This window comes from Trichosurus vulpecula, chromosome 9 (assembly GCF_011100635.1).
Source record: "Trichosurus vulpecula isolate mTriVul1 chromosome 9, mTriVul1.pri, whole genome shotgun sequence".
In the NCBI taxonomy this organism is placed as follows: Eukaryota; Metazoa; Chordata; class Mammalia; order Diprotodontia; family Phalangeridae; genus Trichosurus; species Trichosurus vulpecula.
In genome coordinates, this window is record NC_050581.1 from 15,324,720 (window position 1) to 15,352,070 (window position 27,351).

At 40.0% G+C, this 27,351-nt stretch overlaps 1 protein-coding gene across 1 annotated transcript in view; it reads left to right on the plus strand.

The window, feature by feature from the left end:
* The window catches only part of LOC118831168 (receptor-type guanylate cyclase gcy-1-like), a 139,876-nt gene that overhangs the window by 33,523 nt on the left and 79,002 nt on the right, over window positions 1-27,351 (plus strand). Inside the window, 3 exon segments of the mRNA XM_036738341.1 lie at window positions 13,095-13,153; window positions 27,030-27,111; window positions 27,227-27,231. Coding sequence (XP_036594236.1) covers window positions 13,095-13,153; window positions 27,030-27,111; window positions 27,227-27,231 — 146 coding nt within the window.

Below are 27,351 nucleotides of genomic sequence, written 5' to 3' on the forward strand. Positions count from 1 at the left end.
ATTTTGCCAGACAGAATGCACAATATGAATTCAAATTAACTAGAGCTGTTTAATTATGACTTTTTTGAAAATTGGTTTTTCCTTAAGTTAAATGATCGTAAAAAGTTTACTAAATTCTTGATTTTGATTTACATCTTATGGCCAAAATACATTTAAAAAAAATGAACTCATAATTTTAAATTAAAGACCAACTGGGGAAAAAAGAATAGATATTAAAAAGGAAATGTGGGGGGGGGGTGGAGCCAAGGTGGCAGCTGGTAAGCAGGGACTAGTGTGAGCTCCGTACCGAGTCCCTCCAAAAACCTATAAAAATGGCTCTGAACCAATTCTAGAACGGCAGAACCCACAGAACAGCAGAGGGAAGCAGGGCTCCAGCCCAGGAGAGCCTGGATGGTCTCTGGGTGAGGTCTATCCCACACGGAGCTGGGAGCTGGGAACGGAGTGGAGGAGAGCCCAGCCTGAGCAGCATGGAACAACGAAACTTGGAGTCGGGCGGATGGGGCCCCTAGTGCCCTGAATATGTGAGCTGCGGCAGTTACCAGACTCCTCAACCCACAAACACCAAAGACTGCGGAGAAGGTTAGTGGGAAAAGCTGCGGGAGTGGAAGGAGTTTGCGGATCGGCTTCCAGCCCCCCCGGGGGCAGCGGAGGTGGGGCAGCTACAGTTGCTGCTGCTTCTGGCCCCAGGCCCACCTGGTGGGAGGAATTAAGTGGTGGATCAGAGCAGGAGTGCACAGCCTGCTGAAGATCTAAGCCCAGCCTGGGCAGGGGGTTCTTGGGGAAGGAGGAGTGCTGGTGTGACAGGGCTGGCACCTCCCCTCCAAATGTGGAACATAGAACTCGTTAGTCCACAAGCAATCACACCCCACTGAAAAACTCAAGGGTCAAGTTAGTTGGTTGGGAATATGGCCAGGCAGCGAAAGCTCACCCAGATTCAGTCTCAGACTTTGGATTCTTTCTTTGGGGACAAAGAAGACAAAAACATACAGCCTAAAGAAGACAACAAAGTCATAGAGCCTACAACAAAAGCCTTCAAGAAAAACATGAACTGGTCCCAGGCCATGGAAGAGCTCAAAAAGGATTTGGAAAAGCAAGTTAGAGAAGTAGAGGACAAATTGGGAAGAGAAATGAGAAGGATGCGAGAAAATCATGAAAAACAAGTCAATGATTTGCTAAAGGAGACCCAGAAAAATACCGAAAAATACACTGAAGAAAACAACACCTTAAAAAATAGACTAACTCCAAAAAGCCAATGAGGAGAAGAATGCCTTGAAAGGCAGAATTAGCCAAACGGAAAAGGAGGTCCAAAAGACCACTGAAGAAAATATTACTTTAGAAATTAGATTAGAGCAAGTGGAAGCTAGTGACTTTATGAGAAATCAGGATATTATAAAACAGAACCAAAGGAATGAAAAAATGGAAGACAATGTGAAATATCTCATTGGAAAAACCACTGACCTGGAAAATAGATCCAGGAGAGGTAATTTAAAAATTATTGGACTACCTGAAAGCCATGATCAAAAAAAGAGCCTAGATACCATCTTTCAAGAAATTATCAAGGAGAACTGCCCTGATATTCTAGAGCCACAGGGCAAAATAGAAATTGAAAGAATCCATCAATCGCCTCCTCAAATGGATGCCAAAAAGAAATCTCCTAGGAATATTGTCGCCAAATTCCAGAGCTCCCAGATCAAGGAGAAAATACTGTAAGTAGCCAGAAAGAAACAATTTGAGTATTGTGGAAACCCAATCAGAATAACCCAAGATTTGGCAGCTTCTACATTAAGAGATCGAAGGGCTTGGAATGCGATATTCTGGAGGTCAATGGAGCTAGGATTAAAACCTAGAATCACCTACCCAGCAAAACTGAGTATCATGCTCCAAGGCAAAATATGGCTTTTCAATAAAATAGAGGACTTTCAAGCTTTCTCAGTGAAAAGACCAGAACTGAATAGAAAATTTGACTTTCAAACGCAAGAATCAAGAGAAGCATGAAAAGGTAATCAAGAAACAGAAATTGCAAGGGACTTACTAAAGTTGAACTGTTTTGTTTACATTCCTACATGGAAAGATGACATGTATGATTCATGAGACCTCAGTATTAGGGTAGCTGAAGAGAATATGCAGATATATATGTTTATGTATATATATATAAGTGAATGTGTATGTATGTATATATCTATGTGTATATGTATGTATGTATATATATGTGTATGTGTATGTATATATATGTGTGTTTGTGTATGTATATATATATTTATATATATGTATATATATATGTATATATGTAAAAGAGAGAGCAGACACAGGGTGAGTTGAAGATGAAGGGAAGATATCTAAAAGAAATAAAATGAAATTAAGGGATGAGAGAGCAACATACTGAGAGAGGGAGATAGGGAGAGATAGAATGGGATGGATTATCTCACATAAAGGTGGCAAGAGGAAGCAGTTCTGTGGGAGAAGGGGAGAGGGCAGGTGAGGGGGGAATGAGTGAACCTTGCTCTCATCAGATTTGGCCTGAGGAGGGAATACCATACATACTCTGTTGGGTATCTTACCCCACAGGAAAGAAGAGGGAGGAAGATAAAAACAAATAAAAGGGGGGGGATGATGGAGGGGAGGGCAGATGGGGGTGGAGGCAATCAAAACAAACACTTTGGAAAGGGGACAGGGTCAAGGGAGAAAATTCAATAAAGTGGGATGGGTTGGGAAGGAGCAAAATGAAGTTAGTCTTTCACAACATGAGTAGTGTGGAAGGGTTATACATAATGATACACATGTGGCCTAGGTTGAATTGCTCGACTTCATAGGGAGGGTGGGTGGGAAGGGAAGAGGGGAGAGAATTTGGAGCTCAAAGTTTTAAAAACAGATGTTCAAAAAAAAAGTTTTGGCATGCAACTAAAAAATAAGATACACAGGCAATGGGGAGTAGAAATTTATCTTGCCCTACAAGAAAGGAAGGGAAAAGGGGATGGGAGGGTAGTGGGGTGACAGAGGGGAGCGCTGACTGGGGAACAGGGCAACCAGAATATATGTCATCTTGGAATGTGGGGGAGGGTAGAAATGGGGAGAAAATTTGTCGTTCAAACTGTTGTGAAAATCTATGCTGAAAACTAAATATGTTAAATAAATAAATTTAAATTAAAAAAAAAGGAAATGTGAAAAGATAGAAAGATAAATTTTGCTTTCCAGGAATTATAAAAATGCTTTTTAAGGAAAGATTTTTTTTTGTTACTTCCTATTGACCATCTCTTCTAATAGAGCTTTTCATTATAACAAAGAAGTACATTTAATAAAAATAAATTAACATGCTACTTTCTGGGAAAGTATGTTTCATTTCACATCTATAATCTAGTATCTGACAGGAAGGTAGAGAAATACTTCATCATTGATCCTTTCAGAGTTCTAAAGTCTTTCAATGTTGTTTTCCTGTACATTATTATGATCATTGTATAGATTGTTCACCTGATTATGTTTACTTTGATCCATATAACTTTATAAAAGTCTTCTAGGCATTTATTCTATAAAATGAGGCTTTCCTGTGCTAAACTAACAGCTAAGAACAAAGAGGAAGAAACAATGGATAAGATTTGGTGACTGATTGGATCTATTAGGTGATGAGAGTTAGCAGTCTAGGATAACACTAACATCGAGAAAGATGATGGTGACTTCAAGTAGAATTAGGGAAGTTTGGAAGCAGCATGTGTTTTTGGAGACATATTGTATATTGAGTTCTACTTTGGATGTGCTGAGTTTGAGACCTCTATAGGACTTACCACTTGAAGAGTACAATAAATGATTGAAGATGCATGATGGAGCTTAGGAGAGAGACTAGAACTAGATGTATAGATTTAGAAATCACAGAGATGACAGGCAAATCTGTGGGAGCTACAGAGGTCACCAAGTGAGAAAATGTGGAAAGAGAAGAGAAGATGGACCAAGACAGAGATTTGAAGGTACACCCAGAGTTAGGGGGCATAATGTGGATGATGATCTAGCAACAAAAAGTGAGAAGGAATAGTCACACTAGCAGTAAGATAACCAGAAGAAAACATCACAAAAATACAGAGAGGAGAGAGTGTTCAAAGGTGAACAATGGTGTTAAATGCTTCAAAGTGGTTGAAAAAGAACAGGATTATAATTAGGAATTATTTCACCTAATTGTATGCCCATAAATTTGATAAGCTCATTGGAATGGACAAAAATTTACAAAAATACAAATTGCCCAGATTAACAGAAGAGGAAGTAATACACCTAAATAACCCCATATCAGAAAAAGAAATTGAGCAAGCCATCAATGAACTCCCTAGAAAAAAATCTCCAGGGCCAGATGGTTTTACATGTGAATTCTATCAAACATTTGAAGAAAAACTAATTCTCATACTTTATAAACTGTTTGGGAAAATAGGCAAAGAAGGAGTCCTACCAAATTTTTTATGACACAGATATTGTAGTAATATCTAAACCAGGAAGAGTCAAAATGGAGAAAGAAAATTATAGAACAATTTCCCTAATGAATATTGATGCAAAAATTTTAAGTAAAATATTAGCAAAAAGGCTGCAGCAACTTATTAGGAGAATAATACACTATGACTGGGTAGGATTTATTCCAGGAGTGCAAGGCTGGTTCAATATTAGGAAAACTATCAGCATAATTGATCATATCAATTACAAAACTAGCAGAAACTATATGATTATTTCAATAGCTGCAGAAACAGCTTTTGAAAAAATACAACACCCATTCCTATTAAAAGCACTAGAAAGCAGAGGAATAAACAGAGTCTTCCTTAAAATTATAAATAGCATCTATCTAAAACCATCAGCAAGCATTATATGTAAAGGGGATAAGCTAGATGCATTCCCAATAAGATATGGGGTGGAACAAGGATGTCCATTATCACCTCTATTATTCAATTTGGTGCTGGAAATGTTAGCTTTAGTATTAAGAGAAGAAAAAGAAGTTGAAGGAATTGGAATAGGCAAAGAAGAAACTAAATTATCACTTTTTGCAGATGATATGATGATTTACTTAGAGAATACTAGAGAATCAAGTAAAAAAAATCTTGAAATAATAAACAACTTTAGCAAAGTTGCAGGATATAAAATAAACCCACATAAGTCCTTGGCATTCCTCTATATTACTAACAAAGCCCAACAGAAAGAGAAATTCCATGTAAAGTTACTGTAGACACTATAAAATATTTGGGAATCTATTTGCCAAGAAAATGCAGGACCTATATGAACACAATTACAAAACACTTTGCACACAAATAAAGTAAGATTTTTTTTTCTTTTTTCTTTTTTTATTTATTGTATTTATTTAATTTATTTAATATATTTGGTTTTCAGAATTGATTTTCACAAGAGTTTGAATTTTGAATTTTCTCCCCATTTCTACCCTCCTGCCCACTCCAAGATGGCATTCATTCCATCCCATTCCTGAGTCAGCCCTCCCTTCTCTCACCCCACTCCCCTCCCATCCCCTTTTCCCTTCCTTTCTTGTAGGGCAAGATAAATTTCTATGCCCCATTGCCTGTGTATCTTAGTTCCTAGTTGCATGCAAAACTATTTTTTTGTGTTTGAACATCTGTTTTTAAAACTTTGAGTTCCAAATTCTCTCCCCTCTTCCCTCCCCACCCACCCTCCCTAAGAAGGCAAGCAATTCAACATAGGCCATATGCCTATCATTATGGAAAACCCTTGCACAATACTCATGTTGTGAAAGACTAACTATATTTTGCTCCTTCCAAACCTATCCCCCTTTATTGAATTTTCTCCCTTGACCCTATTGCTTTTTGAAAGTGTTTGTTTTTGATTATCTGCCCTCCCTTCTATCATTCCCCCTTTTTAATCTTCTTCCTCCTTCTTTCCTGTGGGGTAAGATACCCTACTGAGTGTGTATGATGAGAGTAAGATTCACTCATTCCCCCTCACCTGCTCTCTCTTCCCTTCCTACAGAACTGCTTTTTCTTGCCACTTTTATGCGAGATTATTTACCCCACTCTATCTCTCCCTTTCTCCCTCTCTCAATATATTCCTCTCTCATCCCTTAATTTGATTTTTTTTTTTAGATATCATCCCTTCATATTCATACAACTCACGTTGTACCTGCCCTCTGTCTATATTTATATACACATACATACATACACACACACACACACACACACACACACACGCATATGCATATTCCCTTCAGCTATTCTGATACTGAGGTCTCATCCATCATACTCATCATCTTTCCATATAGGAACGTAAACAAAACAGTTCAACTTTGGTAAGTCCCTTGCAATTTCTTTTTCTTGTTTACCTTTTCATGCTTCTCTTGATTCTTATGTTTGAAAGTCAAACTTTCTATTAAGCTCTGGTCTTTTCACTAAGAAAGCTTGAAAGTCCTCTATTTTATTGAAAATCCATATTTTGCCTTGGAGCATGATACTCAGTTTTGCTGGGTAGGCGATTCGTGGTTTCAATCCTAGCTCCATTGACCTCTGGAATATTGGATTCCAAGCCCTTCGATCCCTTAATGTAGAAGCTGCTAGATCTTAGGTTATTCTGATTGTGTTTCCACAATACTCAAATTGTTTCTTTCTGGCTGCCTGCAGTATTTTCTCCTTGATCTAGGAGCTCTGCTATTTGGTGATAATATTCCTAGGTGTTTTCTTTTTGGGATCTATTTGAGGAGGTGATCTGTGGATTCTTTCAATTTCTATTTTACCCTCTGGCTCTAGAATATCAGGGCAGTTCTCCTTGATAATTTCTTGAAATGCTATCATCTTTCTAGGCTAGTTTTTTGGTCATGGATTTCAGGTAGTCCAATAATTTTTAAATTCTCTCTCCTGGATCTATTTTCCAGGTCAGTGGTTTTTCCAATGAGATATTTCACATTGTCTTCCACTTTTTCATTCCTTTGGTTCTGTTTGATAATATCTTGATTTCTCATAAAGTCACAAGCTTCCACTTGCTCCAATCCAATTTTTAAGGTAGTATTTTCTTCAGTGGTCTTTTGGACCTCCTTTTCCATTTGGCTAATTCTGCCTTTCAAGGCATTCTTCTCCTCATTGGCTTTTTGGAGCTCTTTTGCCATTCAAGTTAGTCTATTTCTTAAGGTGTAGTTTTCTTCAGTATTTTTTTGGGTCTCCTTTAGCAAGCCATTGACTTGTTTTTCATGGTTTTCTTGCATCATTCTCATTTCTCATCCCGATTTTTCCTCTACTTCTCTAACTTGCTTTTCCAACTCCTTTTTGAGCTCTTCCATGTCCTGAGACCAGTTCATGTTTTTCTTGGAGGCTTTTGGTGTAGGCTTTTTGACTTTGTTGCCTTCTTCTTGCTGTATGTTTTGATCTTCTTTGTCACCAAAGAAAGATTCCAAAGTCTGAGATTGAATCTGAGTCCATTTTTGCTGCCTGGCTATGTTCCCAGCCAACTTACTTGACCCTTGAGTTTTTCTTCAGGGTATGACTGCTTGTAGAGTAAAGAGTACTTTCCAAGCTTGAGGGGATGTGCTGTTGTTTTCAGAGGTATTTCTGTACAGCCAGCTCTGCCACACCAACACTCCTTCTCCAAGAACTGCCAACCCAGACCTGACTCAGATCTTCAGCAGGCTCTGCACTCCTGCTCTGATTTGCCACTTAATTCCTCCCACCTGGGAGCTGGGGCCAGAAGCAACTGCAGCTGTAGCTCTGTAGCTGCACCACCTCCACTGCCTCCAGGGTGGTGACCAAACCGCAAACTCCTTTCACTCCCTGCAGCTTTTCCCACTCACCTTCTTTGTTTTCTTTGGTGCTTGTGGGTTGAGAAGTCTGATAACTGCCCCAGCTCATCGGTTCAGGGAGCTAGGGCCTGTTTTGCCCAGCTCCCAGTCTGGTTGGTCCTGCCACCCCTGTGCTGGGCTCTGCTCCCCTCCGCTCCCCTCCACTTCCAGCTCCGTGCACGATAGACCTTACCTAGCCACCATCCAGACTGTCCTGGCCTGGAGCCCTGCTTCCCTCTGCTATTTTGTGGGTTCTACAGTTCTAGGATTTGTTCAGAGCCATTTCTCATAGGTTTTTGGTGGGACTTGGGGGGGGAGCTTACTCAAGTGTCTGCTTTCCAGCCACCATCTTGGCTCCACCCCCCATAAGATCTAATTAAATGGAATAACATCAGTTGTTCATGGTTAGGCCGAGCTAATACAATACAAATCACAATTTTGCCCAAGTTAATTTACTTATTTAGTGTCATACCAATTGAACTACCAAAAAATCATTTTACAGAGCTGGATAAAATAATAACAAAATTCATCTGGAAGCACAAAAAGTCCAGAATATCAAGGGAATTAATGAAAAGAAATGCTAGGGAAGGTGGCCTAGCCATACCAGATATTAAACTGTACTATAAAGCAGCAGTCCTCAAAACTACCTGTTAATGGCTAAGAAACAGAATGGTAGATCAGTGGAATAGGTTAGGTATAGGAGACACAGAAGTCACCAACTATTGCAATCTACTCTTTGTTAAACCCAAAGAATCCAGCTTCTGGGTTAAGAATTCACAATTTCATAAAAACTTCTGGGAAAATTGGAAAATTGTATGGCAGAAAGTGCTCATAGACCCATATCTTACAACATATACCAAAATAAAGTCAAAATGGGCACATCATTTAGGAATAAAGGCTGATACTATAAGCAGTTTGGGAGAGCAAGGAATAGTTTACCTGTCAGATTTATGGAAAGAGATAGAGAACATGACAAAATGCAAAATAGATACTTTTGATTATGCTAAACTGAAAAGTTTTAGTATAAACCAAGCCAATGCAGCAAAGATTAGGAGGGAAGCAGAAAATTGGGAGAAAATCTTTACAAAGAATGTCTCTGATAAAGGCCTCATATCTAAAATATACAGGGAACTAAGTCAAATTTATCAGAATAAAAGTCATTCCCCAATTGAGAAATGGTCAAAGGATATGAACTGGCAGTTTTCAGAGGAAGAAATTAGAGATATCTATAGGCATATGAAAAAATGCTCTAAATCACTCTTGATTAGAAAAATGCAAATCAAAACAACTTTTAGGTACCACATCTCTCCTGTCAGATTGGCTAACATGACAAAACAGGAAAATGATAAATGCTGGAGAGGATGTGGGAAAACTGGAACATTGTTACATTGCTGGTGGAGCTGTGAACAGATATAGCCATTTTGGAGAGCAGTTTGGAACTATGCCCAAAGGGCTATAATGCATACCCTTTGACCCAGAAATACTACTCCTGGGGCTATATCCCAAAGAGATCACCCAAGTGGGAAAGGGACCTGTATGTACAAAAATATTTATAGCTGCTCTTTCTGTGGTGACAAAGAATTGGAAATGAAGGGGATGCCCATCAAGTGGGGAACGGCTGAACAAGTTGTCTTATATGAATGTAATGGAATACTATTGTGCTATAAGAAATGGGGAAGATATGGACTTTATAATAATCTGGAAAGACCTACAAGATCTGATGCTGAGTGAGAGGATCAGAACTAGGAGAACATTATACACAACCACAGACATATGGATTCTGTGATGACTAACTTTGATAGACTTGGCTCTCCTCAGCAATACAAGGCTCAAAGACAACCCCCAAGCCCTCATGATGGAAAAAGCTAGCTATATACAGAGAAAGAACTGTGGAATCTGAATGCAGATTGAGGCAAACTATTTGCCCTCTCTTTTTTTTCTTTCCTTATTTTTTTTTATTTTGTTTCTTCTCTCTCATGATTCATTCCAGTGGTCATAAATCTTCTTTGCAACTTGACCATTGTGTTAATAAGGTTAATGCAAAGGTTTATGTAGAATCTATATTGGACTGCATGCCTTCTTGAGGGGGGAGTGGAGAGGGGAAGGAAGGGAAGAAAATCTGAAACGCAACAACATATAAAACTAAGTGTCATAAAGTAAAAATAAAAAAAAATTAATTAAAAAAAAGAAAAGTAACAGGATTTGGAAAAGTTCCTCACATCTGGCAATTAGGAGATTATTGGCAACTTTGGAAACCTGAAGACTGAGTGATGAACTCAGGAAGCCAAGAATTTGGAGAAACAAAGGACAATATTTTTAGGTAATGGTAGGAGCTACTGGGTTTTTTCTAGGATAGAGAAGACATGGGAATATTTATAGACAGTAAGCAATGAACCAGTGGATAAGGAGAACTTGAATAGTGAAGAATGAGGGGGAATAACAGTGATGATGATATTCTGGAGAAGACATAAGGGCATGAGATCGGGGTAAACACAGAGGGATTGGCCTTGATAAGTATAAGGGTTAACTTTTCATCTGAAACTGGAGGAAAGGTGGAGAGAATGATATTATGGGGTTTTAATATGTAGAGAAGGGAAGAAAAGAGGATGCATTGTAAATATTCTCTATTTTCTAAGTAAGGTGCAAGGCAAGGCCCTTAGCTGAGGTGGAGAGGCAATGGTGTGAGAGGCTTGAAGAGAGAAGAGGTTTAAAATGGAGAACCATTTAGGGAGGATTTTAAAAATTGCCTTGTTGAGATTAGATAACATAAATTTGTAATGGACTCAGCTCAGTTATATGATTTCTTCCAGTTACACTTAATAAATGTTAGTAGAAGTGGAGGAAGAAGTTTGGCAAAAGAAGAACATTGATGGGATAAAGGGGCAAGAGATTCAAGAGTAAAAGACTTTGCATTACAGCTATCTGTTTAACTGTAGGGATTATTGTAGTTGTTATTTTTGTTGTTGTTCTTCCTTCATTTTCAAAGAGGACCAATGAACTATAGGGTCATCAGCATGAATACTGAAGCCCTAGAGGGTGGTGGAAGGGGGTTAGGGCAGAGAGACCATAACTACACCACATTTACACAAATTTGGAAGCAAGATTGCAAGAGACATATCAATTAGTGGAAAGTGGATCATAGTAGAAAGAGAGGAGGGCCTCAAAATCAGGAAGACAGTTAAGACCTGCCATTGAGCCATACTGGCTGTGTGACACTGGGCAATTCACTTACTCTCTTAATGCTTTGGCTATAAGTTGCAGAGAAGCTACCTACCTGCACTGCTACAGGGAATTTCCTTACCTGGAAATTCTCTTCTATCAGCGAAAACAAAGTTCCTTTCCCTTATCCTAGAGGAACTATGTTTCCTTACTGTACCAAGTCATTTAATAACATGGCTGGTTCTTAAATGACTATTTTCAAACATGTAGCAGTATACTCTTGCTTTGTAAGATTACTGAAAATAGATGAAAGAGAATATCCTTTTTAGAAACAAAACAAAAAAATCCTGAACAAAACCAAGCATGCTATCAATGGGAAAACAAGTTTATGACATCATTAAATCCAAAAGTAAACAGGTGACCCATTCCAAGAGGAGCATGTCAGTAAAAGAAAAGAGTCATATTTAATTCCTAAGGGCTAGGAAAAAAATGTTTCCTAATAAGTACAAATGAGACAGCTCTCAAAAAATACGATGTAGAGAGAGCATCAACTTGTAATTCCTCACCTGAAATCAAGTCCTCATCCTAAATACAGATGAAACATTAATAATATAAACCCATTTAAGAGTTATTATTCTCAATGAATTTCTTATTGTAGCTAAGTAAAAATTATCAAAAGGCATTGTGGCACAGCGAATAAAAAACTTGCCTTGAAGCCAAAAAACCCTAAATCCAGTCCTGCTTCCATATTGGCCAAGTGATCCTGGGCAAGGGTATTGGGAATCAAGATGGGCTTTTACCACTTATTCGACCAAGTGCCCTTGAAGAGTTTGGCCTTTGTTTCCTTGATTAAATTAGAAGTCTTTGGTGACCTCCTTGTCTCAAGGGAAAGCCTAGTTTACATGAGTTTGAGCAACATGTTTGTGACATCAGAGGCTTTTAGACCACGTGGGTTTAAGTCACATTTTTGTGACGATTTTAGGTCATGTGGGTGAGTCGCATATATGACTCACCTTTGTCCCTGAATAAAATATATAAAACCAGGAGTTGGCCTTCCTTTTTCGGAGCTCTGAGCTATAGCAGTAGTGATGCATGACTCTGAGCCAGTCATTGTCCAGCTCCCGGCTGAACTCAGATGTTGGTAACTACGAATTGCATTTGGTCTGTTTATAAATGTGTGTTTGTAATTTGTTTGTATTTGCTCTGAAGTTCAAGTGCCTGGCTTTTCCCACTGATCTAAGAGAATGACATTTGTATGTTGGATTAAAGTAAGACTGTTAACCCCTTAATGTTGCTTTCCTTAGTAAAGCAGATCAAAAGAACCAGCATTCTGTGAGCTGGTTGTTGTTGGTTTTACACCCCCACAGCAGCTGCTAGCCAAATTGTTGAAACAGCAAGTCACTTAATCTCTCACCACTAAAGGTAACTCTGATTTTAAATTGAAGAGAAGCTGGCAGCCTGCATTACTACAGGGAATTTCCTCATATGGAAGTTTTCTACATCAGTGAGATCATAGGTACTAAAAATTATTGCTGAATCTATATATGAACTCAAGGACTATTTGCAGTAACTCCAAGGTATGGAGTCCAATTGACTATAGTTTTGGATAATCAATGAATTAAATATTAAAATCCAACAAACTGAGAGAAATTTATACATATAATGGTAGATGTGAAAGAGCCTTCTCTTATGATTTTGAAGAATAGGTCAGATGATCTAAGATGTTTTTCCAGTAATTCCTTTGTGGAAGCAGAGGAAGAGACATATGTTCCATTCCCATTCTTAGTCTGTGATACATGCATCTGACTGTGTACATTAGTTGTGAGAGACACAAAAATACAAATTCCCAAGTGATGTGGCAAGGTCAAGATCAAGAGAAAATGAGAGCAGTCATTTCTCACTGTTGAGTATCCACTTAAGAGAAAAGTTATTTTTCAGCAGCTAAATATAGCTTCAAGTTGAAGAATTAAATTCAGTTCAATATCCATAGAGTGACCTTAATGTTCTGTATATTTTGTTCATTTGAATGGGAGGCAGAGTTTGATGTTACTGATCCAAGTGCCTGGGAGGCAGATATGTCTCATTGTTATCCTTTGAAAGCAACAGTCTATGAACAAAGGGAAATGAATGAATTAACAACACTAGAGTCATGCAGTTTACTATGGTTTGCCTTTGTCTTTTCTAGGTTGTGTTTGTCCATGTTGGTGTGATTGGAAGCCCAAACCATAGTACTACCTGCAACGGGTAAGCTGGTTTCTTATCCCAAAAAGAGAAGGTCTGTGGAGTTGGTCTTGGGGTGTGCCCAAAATGGGCCACTTCCTGTGAACCTTTCTCAAGGGAAGTGTTTCAGAGATACCCTATTTAAGTCTCTGTAGAGGTAATTTGTAATAGCACAGAACTAGGAGTCATATGACCTGGATAATAATAACCGCTGACATTTACATAGTGTTTTAGAGTTGACAAAGTGCTTGACTATCTTTTTTGAGTCTCACAATAATGCTAATAGGTAGGTGCAGCAGTTATTATCATCTCCATTTTATAGACAACGGAGATCCTAAGAAATTAATTGATTTGATTATGATGACACAACTAGCAAGTATCAATGGCAGGATTTGAACCCAGATTTTTGCTGCTACTGATTCCATCTTACTCCCCCAACCTTCCTTACTTCCTTCTTCCATTCTCTCTGTAAAACTATGTGGTTAGGATAATTGATTCCTAAGATCCATTTCAGTTCTGTAGTTCTAACTTTTTTTGCTTAAGTATCTCCCACAAATATTGCATATACTGTCAGTAGCTGATGTGTTTCTGGTTTTGTTGAATTGCTTTTTGTTTTTTTTTTCTTTCAAAAGCATTACTGTAAGAGATGGATCACTGGGGAAGGGGAGAGGGATAAGTTTAGAAACGGATTAAAACAAAAGGCATAGTCAAAAATAGGATAAATAAAAAAGTCTATCCCCTACAATGAAGTCTTTCTCTTTTTAAATTTATTTATTTTTAACATTCATTTTAAAAAATTGAGCTCCAAATTCTCTCCCTTCCTCTAGCCCCTCCCTCACCTATTGAGGAGGCAAGCAGTATAATATGAATTATACATGTGAAGTCATGCAAAACATATTTCTCTATTAGCCATGCTGCAAAAACAAGCAAGAAAAGTAACTATGATTTAATCTGCACTCAGAATTCATCATTTCTCTCTCTGGAAGTGGATAGCATTTTTTTTATCATGGAACCTTTGGAATCATCTTGGATCATTGTGTTCATCAGAGTGGCTTTCACATTTGTTTATTGTTACAATATTTCTGTTACTAGGTACAATGTTCTTCTGGTTCTGCTCACTTCACTTTGTATAAGTTCATATAAGTCTTCTAAGTTTTTTTCTGAAACCATCCCCCTCATTATTTCTTATAGCACAGTAATATTCCATCAGAATCATATACCATAGCCATTTCCCAATTAATGGGCATCTCTTCAATTTCTGATTCTTTGCCACTACAAAAAGAGCTGCTATAAATATTTTTGTACATATAAGTCCTTTTATCTTTTCTTTAATCTCTTTGGGATATGGAACTAGTAGTGGTATTTCTGAATCAAAGGAGTGAAGTCTCTAATAAATTCTTTTTCTCAGTGCTTATTGATACAAGTCTATAAGCCCCCTGCCTCTTAACATTCTGTAGTAGTAGGAAGAGGTTAGTAGAGTATTCCTGTATCATTAAATGTGTGTTCTACACTGAAAGGACAGTAGGTGGTGACTCAGACCCCACTGATTGCTGCCATGCATACAGACTGGAACTGACAGATAACTTCTGTCATAAATGCTGGCTTAATTCTATATTCAATATGACTCTAGTAAACAAGATTCCTAAGAAGTCTTTGGGTATGTACAGGATGGATGACAAACAGGAGGAGCTTGGGTCCTTAAGGAAATGTGTTGCATGCACAACTGCCCTCAGGGTTTATGAATAGATCCCTGTAGTTTTTCTACATGGTGGCTTCTGTGGGTGTCCAATATAAAGACTCTGTACCAGAAGGTTTAACCTTAGACTCAGAGGAGGCAGTGGTCTCTGAGCTACCAAGGTAGTTTGAAGAAATGTCTATTTTTGATGCTAAGTAGATCACTGGAGTAGAAGAAAGTTAAACCTTACCTATATGCCTGAATTTACATTTGTGTCCACTATCTTTTAGGAAACTGCCAGGACCCCTCAGAGCTCTTGGAGGTAATTTCAAACCATGCCATTGGCAGCATGGAAGATTTAAGCTACTTCTCTGCCAGCAGGAATGCAATCTGAGCTCCATGTTCTTACTTATTGCCATACATGACATGGGTTGGGTCTGCCTGATGCCAATCACAAGTTCCTTAGGAGGAAGTCATGTTGAATTCTTGTACAGTCCCTAGAATATTATTTGTTCCTCTAGACTAAATTGCCCCAGTACTTAAGCTACTATCCAGTAACTGTGCTAACTTCTGAGCTGATCAGAAACTTTTTCATGCACTGATGTACTAACATTCTAAATGGTGCTGCATTGAGACCAATGAGGAGCCATTTAGGTATATTTTGGAGAAAGTTACTCAGCTAGTCCAGATGGAGGAGCTTTGGTGATGGAACTGGAACAGAAATGGAATGGGAAGAAATTTTCAAAAAAATCTGTGTGAAAGTTCTCATCTACTTACCACTATAAATTACAAGTTGTTTCTATCCTTGTTCAGTGAAATGCAAAATGTCCTGGAGAACTACCTAAACAGGCAAGGTATAATTTTTTACTTTGTTTTTATAAATTGGAAACAATGTAAAAGTTCTCTTGGGCTAAAACATAATAGAATTAGAATTCATAGGAGTCAAAGTTGGAAGGAATATTTATTTATAATCATCTAGTTCAACCCTCTTATTTTTACAGAGGAGGAAACTGAGGCCAAAGAAATTTGTGATTTGCCCAAGATCATACATATAAGAAGTAACAGAAAGAGAATTCAACCCTAGCTCCTTTAACTATAAATCTCATGATCTTTCCCCATGACACCATGCTGTCTCATTGGAAACAATATTTGCAATAAACCTTGGCACGATAAGCCCCTATCATAGGAGGGTGAAGCTGGAAGAGACTTGAGATCATCTGGCCCTACCCCATTTTATAAATGATTAAAATGAGATACCGAATAGTGAGATGCCTTGTCCACTCTAGTTAATGTCAAGGCCTGTTCTAAACCCAGATTTACCATTAATTAGAACCCATGGCTCCACACGTCCTAGACCATATTGCTTTTTGTTTGGCTCTCCTCAGTTAGGCTCTGATATTTTTCATTTCCTAACATTCTGTTGTTGTTTGTTTCCTCTTCTGTTAAGTATGCAGGGATGGCCTGTGTGAAGAGGATGAGGTATGTTCCATATGCCCAGTGGACTGTGGGGAATGCCCACTTACTACAGATGTCTGGATAGCCATTGCTTTGCCAATCTGTTTGGTTTGTACTGCTTTCATTCTGACAATCATGGTAGGTTTTGCTTAACATTTGTGTTATTATTTCTTATCTACTTATTTTCTAGCTTTCTCCTTTGTCTACACCTGCCATCCCATCACATGTAGAATAGAAAGACCTCTAGAGTTCCAGAGTAGGTGTCACCTCAAGTGGAGGGGCTGGAGGGGGATCTGCCTCAGCTATACCCATGGCTGAGACCTGAGAACGAGTTGCTGAGGGGAGAGGGGCCAAAGCCCTGGGGGCCATAAGAAGGGGGTCATCCAAAATGTCCTGTTGACTCCCATTGCCCTATGAGCATCTTACAATCTTTTCTGAGGATGGGATTCTGAGAGAGCTCAACAAAGGCTGTCACGTAGGAAACTTCTACCCTTTTTCCTTCTTGACAACAGTATAATTCTAGCTACAAGAGAGTATTGTCTTTTAAAGCCCCAAAATGGGCCACACTTTGTGGCCCTCTAGGTGATAGTGAAGCCAAACAGTACTTCAAGAGAACACCAGCTTTTTAAGTTTTGTTTTTAGAGAAACTAGATTTTTCCTGATTTTGTAAAAGACAACCCAAAGGAAAACTTTTGGGAATTAAAAAGGGTTGACCCTTTTAGGCATGGGGGCTGGAAGTCCCTTCCTCCATAAAGGAAGATTTGGGGGTAAGCATCAAAAAACAAAATAAGACAAAAAGAAAGGTACCTTAAGTTTTTCTGATTTCCTAGTGCTGAGATAATTGAAAGAATCAGGCATACACTTCCAGATAGGACATCTGTCCTTGTCCTCCATGCTTCAGAATATGTGCCCAGGTCCAAGGACTGAGAGCCTGAGAGTGTCAGGTTGAGTCCAAGACAGCCTCCTAAAAGTCTGACCTACTGGAACCTTCAAGATCAGACCTGAAAGCACCTCCAAAGTATTTGGAGACCAAGAAGGGGATAGGGAGAGTGGGAGGCTTACATACCTTCCAGTCCTGGCTGGAGAAGAACTTGAGATTAGCAGTTGCTCCTGGTCAGGGAACCAAAATGATGAGGTCAGGGAACCATATGTTTTTAGGGGTGCTCGAGACCCCAAAATAACAACACGCTGGGTCCTGCTCGAATGAATTCAACTCAAATTTTCTCACAGCCCAAGAAAAACAAAGTTTGTTAAAGGTTTGCCATATTGGATAGTCTTCAGAAATCTCACCATTTGTGATGCTCATTTTTACAAGCGGACCAGATTCAATCTCCTGAGCTAGACTGAATCTGAGCCAGAGCTTTTTTTCCAAAAAGGAAGGTAGCAACACTTCAGGAAGGGCCAAGTCCAGAATTATATATAATCTTGTTCATGATTGGAGGTGTCATTCTTTCCCTACCTCTCCCATCCCATGGGACATTTCCTTTCCCTACAAGATTTGCTTTCTTAGGCTTCTTGAGGTTTTTTTTTTTAACCAGATGAAATCCAGAGGTTAAGTGAAGTTGAAGTCAGAGCCTGCCTGACAGAATTGAACTGAACTGCTCCCACTCCCCACCCCTCCCCCACTGTCCTTGCTAAGTTGCACATCCTGAATCATGATGCCAGGGACCATTGTTCTGAGATGCTTGATGCCCTTGAAGTAAGGCCAAACTTCAAAAGCCTGGCTGAAGGACTGCTGGTGAATTAGACCTTTTGTCCCTGTTCCAACACTAAATGTGGGTTGGTTTCTTCCTCTCTAAAATGGGAGAATTGAACAAAGTCCTTTCTCTGTGACCTTGAGCAAGTGACTTCCTTTCTCTTTAGCTTCTATTTCCTTTTCTCTAAATAAATTAGTTGGACTAGATGGTTCCACTTCTAAGAGAATTCTTTGAGGATCTGGGGGGACTTGGCTTCCAGCCCCATTTCAGTCTTTTCCCCAAATGAATTTATCTATTTGGTTATCATTTGCTTCCCTCACTTCCTAACCAATCCCTCCCCAACCATTGTCCCAAATCATTCTTTTTGGATGGCAATTGTGAAGAAATATAGGCCATTAGCATTGTACAGCTGAGTGGTATAGTAGATAGAACACTCAGCTTCGAGTTAAGATCTTGAGTTCTAATCCTGCTTCACACACTTTTTCTTCTTGTTGACTTGTTCCAGTTGTGTCAAATACTTTGTGACCTCATTTGGGGTTTTCTTGGCAGAGATACGTGAATGGTTCACCATTTCCTTCTCTGACTCATTTTACAGGTGACGAATTGAGGCAAACGGGGTTACGTGACTTGCCCAGGGTCAGGTAGCTAGTAAGTGTCTGAGGACAGATTTTGAACTCATCAAGATGAGTTTTCCTCACTCCAGGCCCAAACTGTATTCACTATGGCAACTAGCTGCCCTTCAGAAGCCATAAAATGCTCTATTATCTCTCTAATTAAGTTCCTTTAAGAATATTTCACAAGCAACTTAGTGGAATTATTCATATCACTGAAGGCTATCAGTTAAAAGCCCTACCAAAGAAAGGGATCTAGAGGTGGTAGGGGAATTCTTTAAATACTACACCATGTATTCCTTCAAGGAACAAATTTTAAGAGGTAGTAGATGGGAAAGGTCTTGGTCATTCATTTTACATGAACTTCTGGTCTTCAGGCTCAACTTGGCTTACCTTGAAATCATTAATGACTGTGCTGTGGCAGAGACCTTAAGAACCCAACAAGAAGCACAAAATGTGCCTCAGACGTTTAGTAGTTGTATGTCACTGGGTAAGTCATTTAATTTTCATGTACCACTGTTTCCTCATCTGGAAAGCGTGTGTGTGTGTGTGTGTGTGTGTGTGTGTGTGTGTGTGTGTGTGGTTGTAACCAGAACGGACTTTGTTTTCTTTGAATGGCTCAGCTTACCTCATTGAGCTTCCCTGGACACTGGGGCTTGCTCTTCCAGGGCAGGAAGCCCAGCGACCATGCCAGGAATCAGAGAACTTCCTGTATGATGAGTCATGGGGCTGGCTGAGGGGAGGTGTGTTAACCCGGTCTACGCTAAGGGGAGGGCCCAAGTCAAGAACCAATTGGCCCTGGTCATTCAGGCGGCACTTGATGATGTCAAAAACTCTATAAGAGGGGAGAGGACAGCTTGAAGATCCCCTTTTCCTCTTCCGGTTGGAGCCAGAGACGCCTACAGCCGAAGCTGAGCTGCCTGGTAGCAGAGCTGACTGGAGTGCTGAGCAAGGACTGGAGGCCAGTGGGTAATCTTCTTACCATACATGGGAAGCATGTATACGATTTTGCCTTGTACTATCTCACTTCTCCGTGGCCTCCTGGTTACCCTTGTGAGGCGGACTTATTGGGCCTGGAAGATTTTGATGAAAATATCAAAATGGGGATGCTGGTTTGTGGGCTTGTTACTGTGGAGTTTAAATACATGCTTTAGTTCTCCTGCCTTCTGCCTAGAGAATTCCTTGTATCCTGCGGTTCCGGACCTTTTAGGCACATATGAGATTCTCTTTGAAATCATAAATTCTGCCTTCCCAATATATTTGGCGACGAGGTGGATGGGATCGCTAGGTATAAGATCTCTATTCAGAAGCAGAAGAACTTCAGAGGAAGAGATGAATATCCCAGGGTGGGAGGATCCATTTTATTCCTCCTTAGCAAAGGAATTGGCTAAAAAAGCCGGACCCTGTGAAAACTGGGAACGAAGGCTCCAGAGAGGAGATCCTAAGGATTTGGAAAGTTGTTTACAAGAGGTTGGGATTCAGTCAAGGGCATCACTATCTAGGCAAAGCTGGATAGTGTTATCAGCCTACCGGCTACTATATGAAAAATTGAGATTAAGTAAAAGAGATGGGGACACTCCTACCCCACAGCAAGAAGGGGAATCTCAGATAGCAGTAGAACAAATTGCTGCTCAAGAACCCACTGACTCAGATGAGAACTTTTCTATTAATGTGGCTAGGAGCAACAGGAGGCCAAATAAGCCAAGAGTGCATCCCAACTCAGCCCAGACCAAGCCTGACTGCCTGCTTTGTCCTTGCCATGGTGGCAGGGGAAGCGAGTGGGGGGAAAATGAGACAATGTTAGGGGCTGAGACAGAAAACGCTACTAGGGTTCAGGACATCCCTCCCACAGAGAATGGGAGATGGTTAAATACTCAGACAAGCGTTCGTCCCGTAGAGAGGAGGAGGACAGAAACCCGAGGTGGCAATTTAGTTACGAGGGAATTTCAGGAAGATTTCTCACCACAAGAGGTCACAGATATTTTGAGTAGATTCAGCCAAAGAGTAGGAGAACCATTAATATCTTGGATGGTAAGACTCAGTGATCAAGGGGCCGGTGGAATATTAGTAGATAAGAGGGACTGTATGAGATTCATAGGTATCAGCCACGATCCTCTAGTTCAGCAAGCTTTTAGGGAACATCATCAACGAGGAGATGATGCTAGCAGGACTACTCTGTTGGCATTAGCTGCTGTGGGATGCAATAAGAGATATACTAATGATTCTATGTGGCCCACTGAGCACAGACCCTGGTATTCACTTAAAGATTGTATCACGAGACTAAAGGAGGAGGTAATGAAGACTGCTATTATGACAGGAACTGCAGACAAATATTACAATAATCCCATAGGAATCCCTCATAGGAATTTAATAATTAGGATAGCTCCCCCTGCTTATAAACAACTAATTTTGAATCTGTTACTTGGGGAAGTAGGGAGCCATCTTACAGAGGTGATAAATAAGATTGTACAGTTACATGACTTAGGAGACCGGGGAAGGGATAGATCTCCTTGAGAGAGAAGGGTGAATATCCAGCACCAAAATGGAGTGACAAGAAAAGAAATGTTCACTGCTCTATTGAGAGCAGGAGTAGGTTTTGAAATGATAGATGGCATTCCAACCAATGAATTGTACAGGATGTACTGAGATAAAGGACTCGATAACAGGAGAGATAGGGAAATAAGAACTGCTCCTGCAAATGCTACAGACATTGAACCTTCATACCCAAGTGAATCACATGCTAGGGAATACTAGGAAACAAGCCGAGCCCCAGTCCAAATTAAGGAAATACACAGGCTGGATTGCAGACCTCACATTGACTTGACCATATATTGGAAAAATGGGTCAAGTACAGTAACTACGGCATTAATAGACACTGGGGCCGAGGCCACCCTTATCTATGGGAATCCAGACAATTTCAGCCATGGAACTCCTATTACCATTACAGGACTAGGAGGGACTGAAATATCAGCCAGACAAGTTAAATTGATGATGAAAATTGGACAGTTGCCCAAGAAAGAATATAGTGTGGTTATTGTGCCTATTCCTGAATACATCATTGGAATAGACATTTTGAAGGGTATGACTTTAAATTTACCTGAAGGGAAATACCAATTTGCTGTGAGGAAAATAGGCATTAATGCAGTCTTAGTGGGGGAAATCAAGATGGATCCAATCACTTTGCTCGAACCTTCTGAAGTAATTACTTTGAGGCAATATCGTGTGCCAGGTGGGCAAGATGAAATTGCCAACACTATAAGAGAATGTGTTGAAGCAGGAGTGTTAGTCCCTACAACTACTCGATGGAACAACCCTGTCTGGCCAGTCCGAAAGTCAGATGGGACATGGAGGATGACAGTAGATTATAGACAGCTGAACAAAGTGACTCCTCCCTTGTATGCTGCTGTTCCAGACACGGTTACTTTAATAGAGAGAATACAAAAACATGAAGGGACTTAGTATGCAGCTATTGATTTGGCCAATGCCTTCTTTACGATCCCAATAGACCCCAAGCAATGGAACCAGTTTGCTTTTACTTGGCAAGGCCGACAGTATACATTTACATGCCTGCCACAAGGATATATTCATAGCCCAACTATTTGCCACAGGATTGTAGCTGAGCATTTGGATGAATTAAAGCTACCTGGTGTACAGCTTACACATTACATAGATGACATCATGATACAGGGAAAGAATATAAAAGAAGTGGAGGAGAGTTTAGCATTATTAATTGACCATATAAAAAGCAAAGGATGGGAAATCAACCCCACAAAGATTCAAGGGCCAGCTCAAACTGTAAAATTCTTGGGGACACAGTGGAATAGAGGACTGCGAGAAATTCTCCCACAAGCTCAACAAAAAATTCAGGATTTTCCCACCCCTACTAATAAGAAAGAGGCCCAAAAGTTCATAGGGCTATTTGGTTATTGGAGACACTACATCCCACATTTGGGACAGATTTTAAAACCCTTGTATAAAGTCACCAGAAAGAAATATGAATTCGATTGGGGCCTTGAACAAAGTAGAGCTTTTGAGGAAGCAAAGGCTGCTATACAATTAGCTCTGGACTTATGGCCTATGCAAAATGGGCCAGTGGAGTTACAAGTGACTGTACAAGATGACTATGCAAATTGGAGTCTGTGGCAAAAACAACAGAGCTGAAGTGTACCTTTAGGCTTTTGGTCAAGGAAACTGCCCTCATCTGGAATGCAGTATACACCTTTTGAGAAGCAGCTGTTAGCTGCACATTGGGCTTTAGTAGAAACTGAGCAACTAACCCTGGGTCACGAAGTGATATTAAGGCCTGGAATTCCAATTATGACTTGGGTAATGAGTACCCCAGCTTCTCACAGAATTGGACATGCACAAGAGGCAAGCATGATCAAATGGAAGTGGTATATTCAGAATAGGTCCAGAGCAGGCAAAAGTGGAGTTTCTGCTTTACATGAATGGGTGGCGAACATTGGCACTGAGAGAAATGAAAAACCCCTTGAATCTAAGCAACAGATGGTGCCATCCTTAGTGAAATGGAATAATGGGTATGATGGACTAAATGTAGAACAGAAGAAACATGCTTGGTTTACTGACAGGACAGCAAAATATTTAGGACAGAAGAGACATTGGAAAGCAGTAGCCTATAACCCCTGTACTAAGTGAACTCTGGAAAGTTCTGGGATAGGGGGAAGTAGCCAATATGCTGAACTGATGGCAGTACATCAGGCCATCAGAATGGAGAAGGGAGGACAGTGTCATATATTTACTGATTCATGGGCTAATGGATTAGCTACTTGGATGCCTATATGGAGGAATCAGAATTGGGAGATTCATGGCAAACAAGTTTGGAGTAAAGAGTTATGGGAAAATATATGGGACATGTCTTTGGTTATGGATTTGTCAGTTTTTCATGTTGATGCTCACGTGACCCTGACCACACCAGAGCGTGAGTACAATGCACACGCGGATCAACTAGCAAAGATTGCCACTGAATGTATTGTCCCTACTCCAACTCCAACTGATGACTCAGCCTTAGCAAGATGGGTCCACCAGACTGCCGGCCATTTAGGGATCCAGGCCACCCACCGATGGGCACAGGATCGAGGTATCAGTATCTCTCATGCGTTGTTAAAACAAATAACAGAGGGGTGTTGTATATGTCAATTAGAAAAAGAACGAACTCTTCCTAGGATAGTAACTGGAGAAATAGCGAGGGGAAAAGTTCTAGCCCAAATTTGGCAGATATATTATATTGGCCCACTACCCCAGGATAAAGGATGTAAATATGTATGTACGTGTGTTGACACCTATTCAGGTGTGCTAGTGGCTTGTCCTTATAAGGACACAACTCAGAAAAACACCTGTAAAACCCTAGATGTTGTAAGTTTGTACTATGGAACCCCAATGCATATTCAAAGTGACAATGGGTCACATTTCAAGGGCAAAGAAGTGAAAAGATATTGTGTGTTGAATAATATAGAATGGATATATCATATTCCATATTACCCACAAGCATCTGGGCTGATTGAAAGAATGAATGGATTGTTGAAAGAACAGCTGAGAAAATTAAACTCTAATAATTCATATCGATATTGGAAGGATAATTTGTCTATTGCCTTACGTAATTTGAATAATAGGCCCTTAGGGGGGAGTACACCTCTAGCCAGAATGATGACCCCAAGTTAGAGAACAGCAAACATGTGAGATCCAAAATATCGAATTTTGGACTGTGAGGGAAGATGTCCCCCTACCATGTCCAGGAACACATGGTTCAGCAGGCTATGATTTACATTGTATAGAGAATTTTAAGTTGAATAGGAAAGAGATAAGAAAAACCCCTACTGGAGTATGTATGAGAATCCCCAAGAATCATTTTGGACGGATATTACCTAAACCAGGATTAGCAGCTCAAGGAGTACATGTATTGGCTGGAGTGATAGATTCGAATTATCAAAAAGAAATTGTTGTGACACTCCAGAATTTGGGTGAAAAACCTGTACAATTTGGTAGGAATGATAGGATAGTTCAAGTGATTTTTATCCCCTGTGAAAAAATACCCTTTGTGAAAACTGACCCTCCTCCCAAAATAACTACTAGAGGGGCAAAAGGGGCTTGCTCCATTGATAGAATAAAGTTGGGAGCTAAGGTATGGGTAAAACGGAAGCCAGATGATATTCCAAAGGCTGCAGAAGTCATAGCCCATGGGAAGAACAACACTGTAACAGTTGTCTATTCAGGGGAAGATAATTACCAAATCATACCCCTGAACCATATATTTTACCATCAATAGGGCTATAATATTAGATTCATGGACCCCACAGGTATGGCTGATGCTGGTAATTGCCACAAGCCACTCAGAGGGAAGGTGACTTTGTGTGATTAACGGATGAAAGCTTGTACATCTGGGGAAAGGCTGGGAGGACAATCCTAGTCTCCATCTAGGGTGGGATCCTCTTGGCTTAGTTTCCTCATTGTGTTCCGTTTAAAAAGAAACATTTCCCATCTGAGTTTGGCTCTGATATTGGATCTCTGCATAACTGAAATTTCAACTAAACTGGAGATGATTTTATTTGAAGGATAATAGCCCATACTTGCCTACTCTTTTTGTTCTCTGTTTTAGTTAACCTTGTCGCTAGTTCTGTCTCCTGCAGGCTTAAGCACCCTGCAGTGTCCGGTGACTGCCTAAGCATGTAGCATTCTTGAAATTCCTGCCAGCTCGCTAAAGAATTGAACTCTGGAATGGGACTCTGGGGCAGGGACACCTCTACATCCAATTTCAGCAAGAAGAAGCTATGGAAAATGAGACCTTACCCCAAGATTTTGAGCCCTAATTGTTTGAGGGGGGGAATGATGATAGTGTTCTGTGTATTTATTTCATGTTATCCTTGCTATATTGTTTTATTGTTATGATATTATTGATCCTATGTAATGGATACAAAGACCTAGGGGTGGACATTTGAATTATTAATAATTATTTTGGGATGATTGATTGAAGAGACTATCTGGCTGGGATCTAGGGGTGGATCACATTTGAATTGTAAACCAATATTTGGGAATGTCACTGAATGATATGTTTTGCTTTATTGTGAATGATATGTTTTAGTTTCCTGCATAATTGGATCACAATGTTCTAGGATATATAATTTAATTTAAATTATGATTGGATTGTGCATCTTAGAACATTGTGAGGGGTGGAGTGTAACCAGAATGGACTTTGTTTTCTTTGAATGGGTCAGCTTACCTCATTGAGCTTCCCTGGACACTGGGGCTTGCTCTTCCAGGGCAGGAAGCCCAGCGACCATGCCAGGAATCAGAGAACTTCCTGTGTGATGAGTCATGGGGCTGGCTGAGGGGAGGTGTGTTAACCCGGTCTACGCTAAGGGGAGGGCCCAAGTCAAGAACCAATTGGCCCTGGTCATTCAGGTGGCGCTTGATGATGTCAAAAACTCTATAAGAGGGGAGAGGACAGCTTGAAGATCCCCTTTTCCTCTTCCGGTTGGAGCCAGAGACGCCTACAGCCGAAGCTGAGCTGCTGGTAGCAGAGCTGACTGGAGTGCTGAGCAGGGACTGGAGGCCAGTGGGTAATCTTCTTACTGTAGATGGGAAGCATGTATACGATTTTGCCTTGTACTATCTCACTTCTCCGTGGCCTCCTGGTTGCCCTTGTGAGGCGGACTTATTGGGCCTGGAAGCTTTTGATGAAAATATCAAAATGGGGATGCTGGTTTGTGGGCTTGTTACTGTGGAGTTTAAATACATGCTTTAGTTCTCCTGCCTTCTGCCTAGAGAATTCCTTATATCCTGTGGTTCCAGACCTTTTAGACACGTATGAGATTCTCTTTGAAATCATAAATTCTGCCTTCCTAATATAGTGGTTGGACTCAATTGCCACTAATGTTTCTTCCAACTCAAAATCTATGACCTTTGGGGAATTAGTAAATGAAATGGAACCAGGGAAGGAGTGATAATATGGACAGATTATTTGGCTGGTCACAGTGTCTGGACATATGAAGATTATGATCCATGGAAAATATTTTGTTAGTCATATTTCTTCTGACTCCTCCCTCTTTTCTTGCCCTATTCTTTCCCCACTGCTGCAGCTTTACTGGGTACAATTCCTGCCTTTAGTCTCTCTTTCTGTAGTGATCTCTCTTCTTTTACTCTCTTTTTGTAGACCTAAAGGAAGAATCAGAACTCAGTGTATATTGCTTTCTACTATAAGCACAAAGCTATGGCAAGTTACAACCTTGCCTTTCAGACCTCTCCAGACAACTGAAGAGCATGTTCCATAGAATATATACTCAAAATACTTGAGGGATAAAACTAGTTTCTTTTTTAGGACTGCATATTTTCCCTATAATGCATATTAGGACTACATATCATTCCCTAGCTTGGTCCTCCTGAAAAAGTGAGAATGACATTATTCTCATATATTTAGAGTCTAAATAACTTTTCACCCATCATTGCAGTGATGGAAAGATTGTGGCCATCAAGAAAATAACAAAGAAGACATTTACACTCTCCAAGATGATACATAAAGAAGTGAAACAAGTAAGGAAAATAGAAAATGTTGGATAATAAAATTGTAGGATTTCAAATTGAGAGGACCACTAGAGATCAACCTACTCACTGTTTACAGATGAGGAAGTTGAGTTAACTTCCCTAGGTTAAGTAATTTGGTTAAGCTACATGATAAGGATTCAAACTAAATGTAAAATTTATATATATGGAGAAAAACAGAGAAAAAGGAGAGAGAGAGAGAGAGAGAGAGAGAGAGAGAGAGAGAGAGAA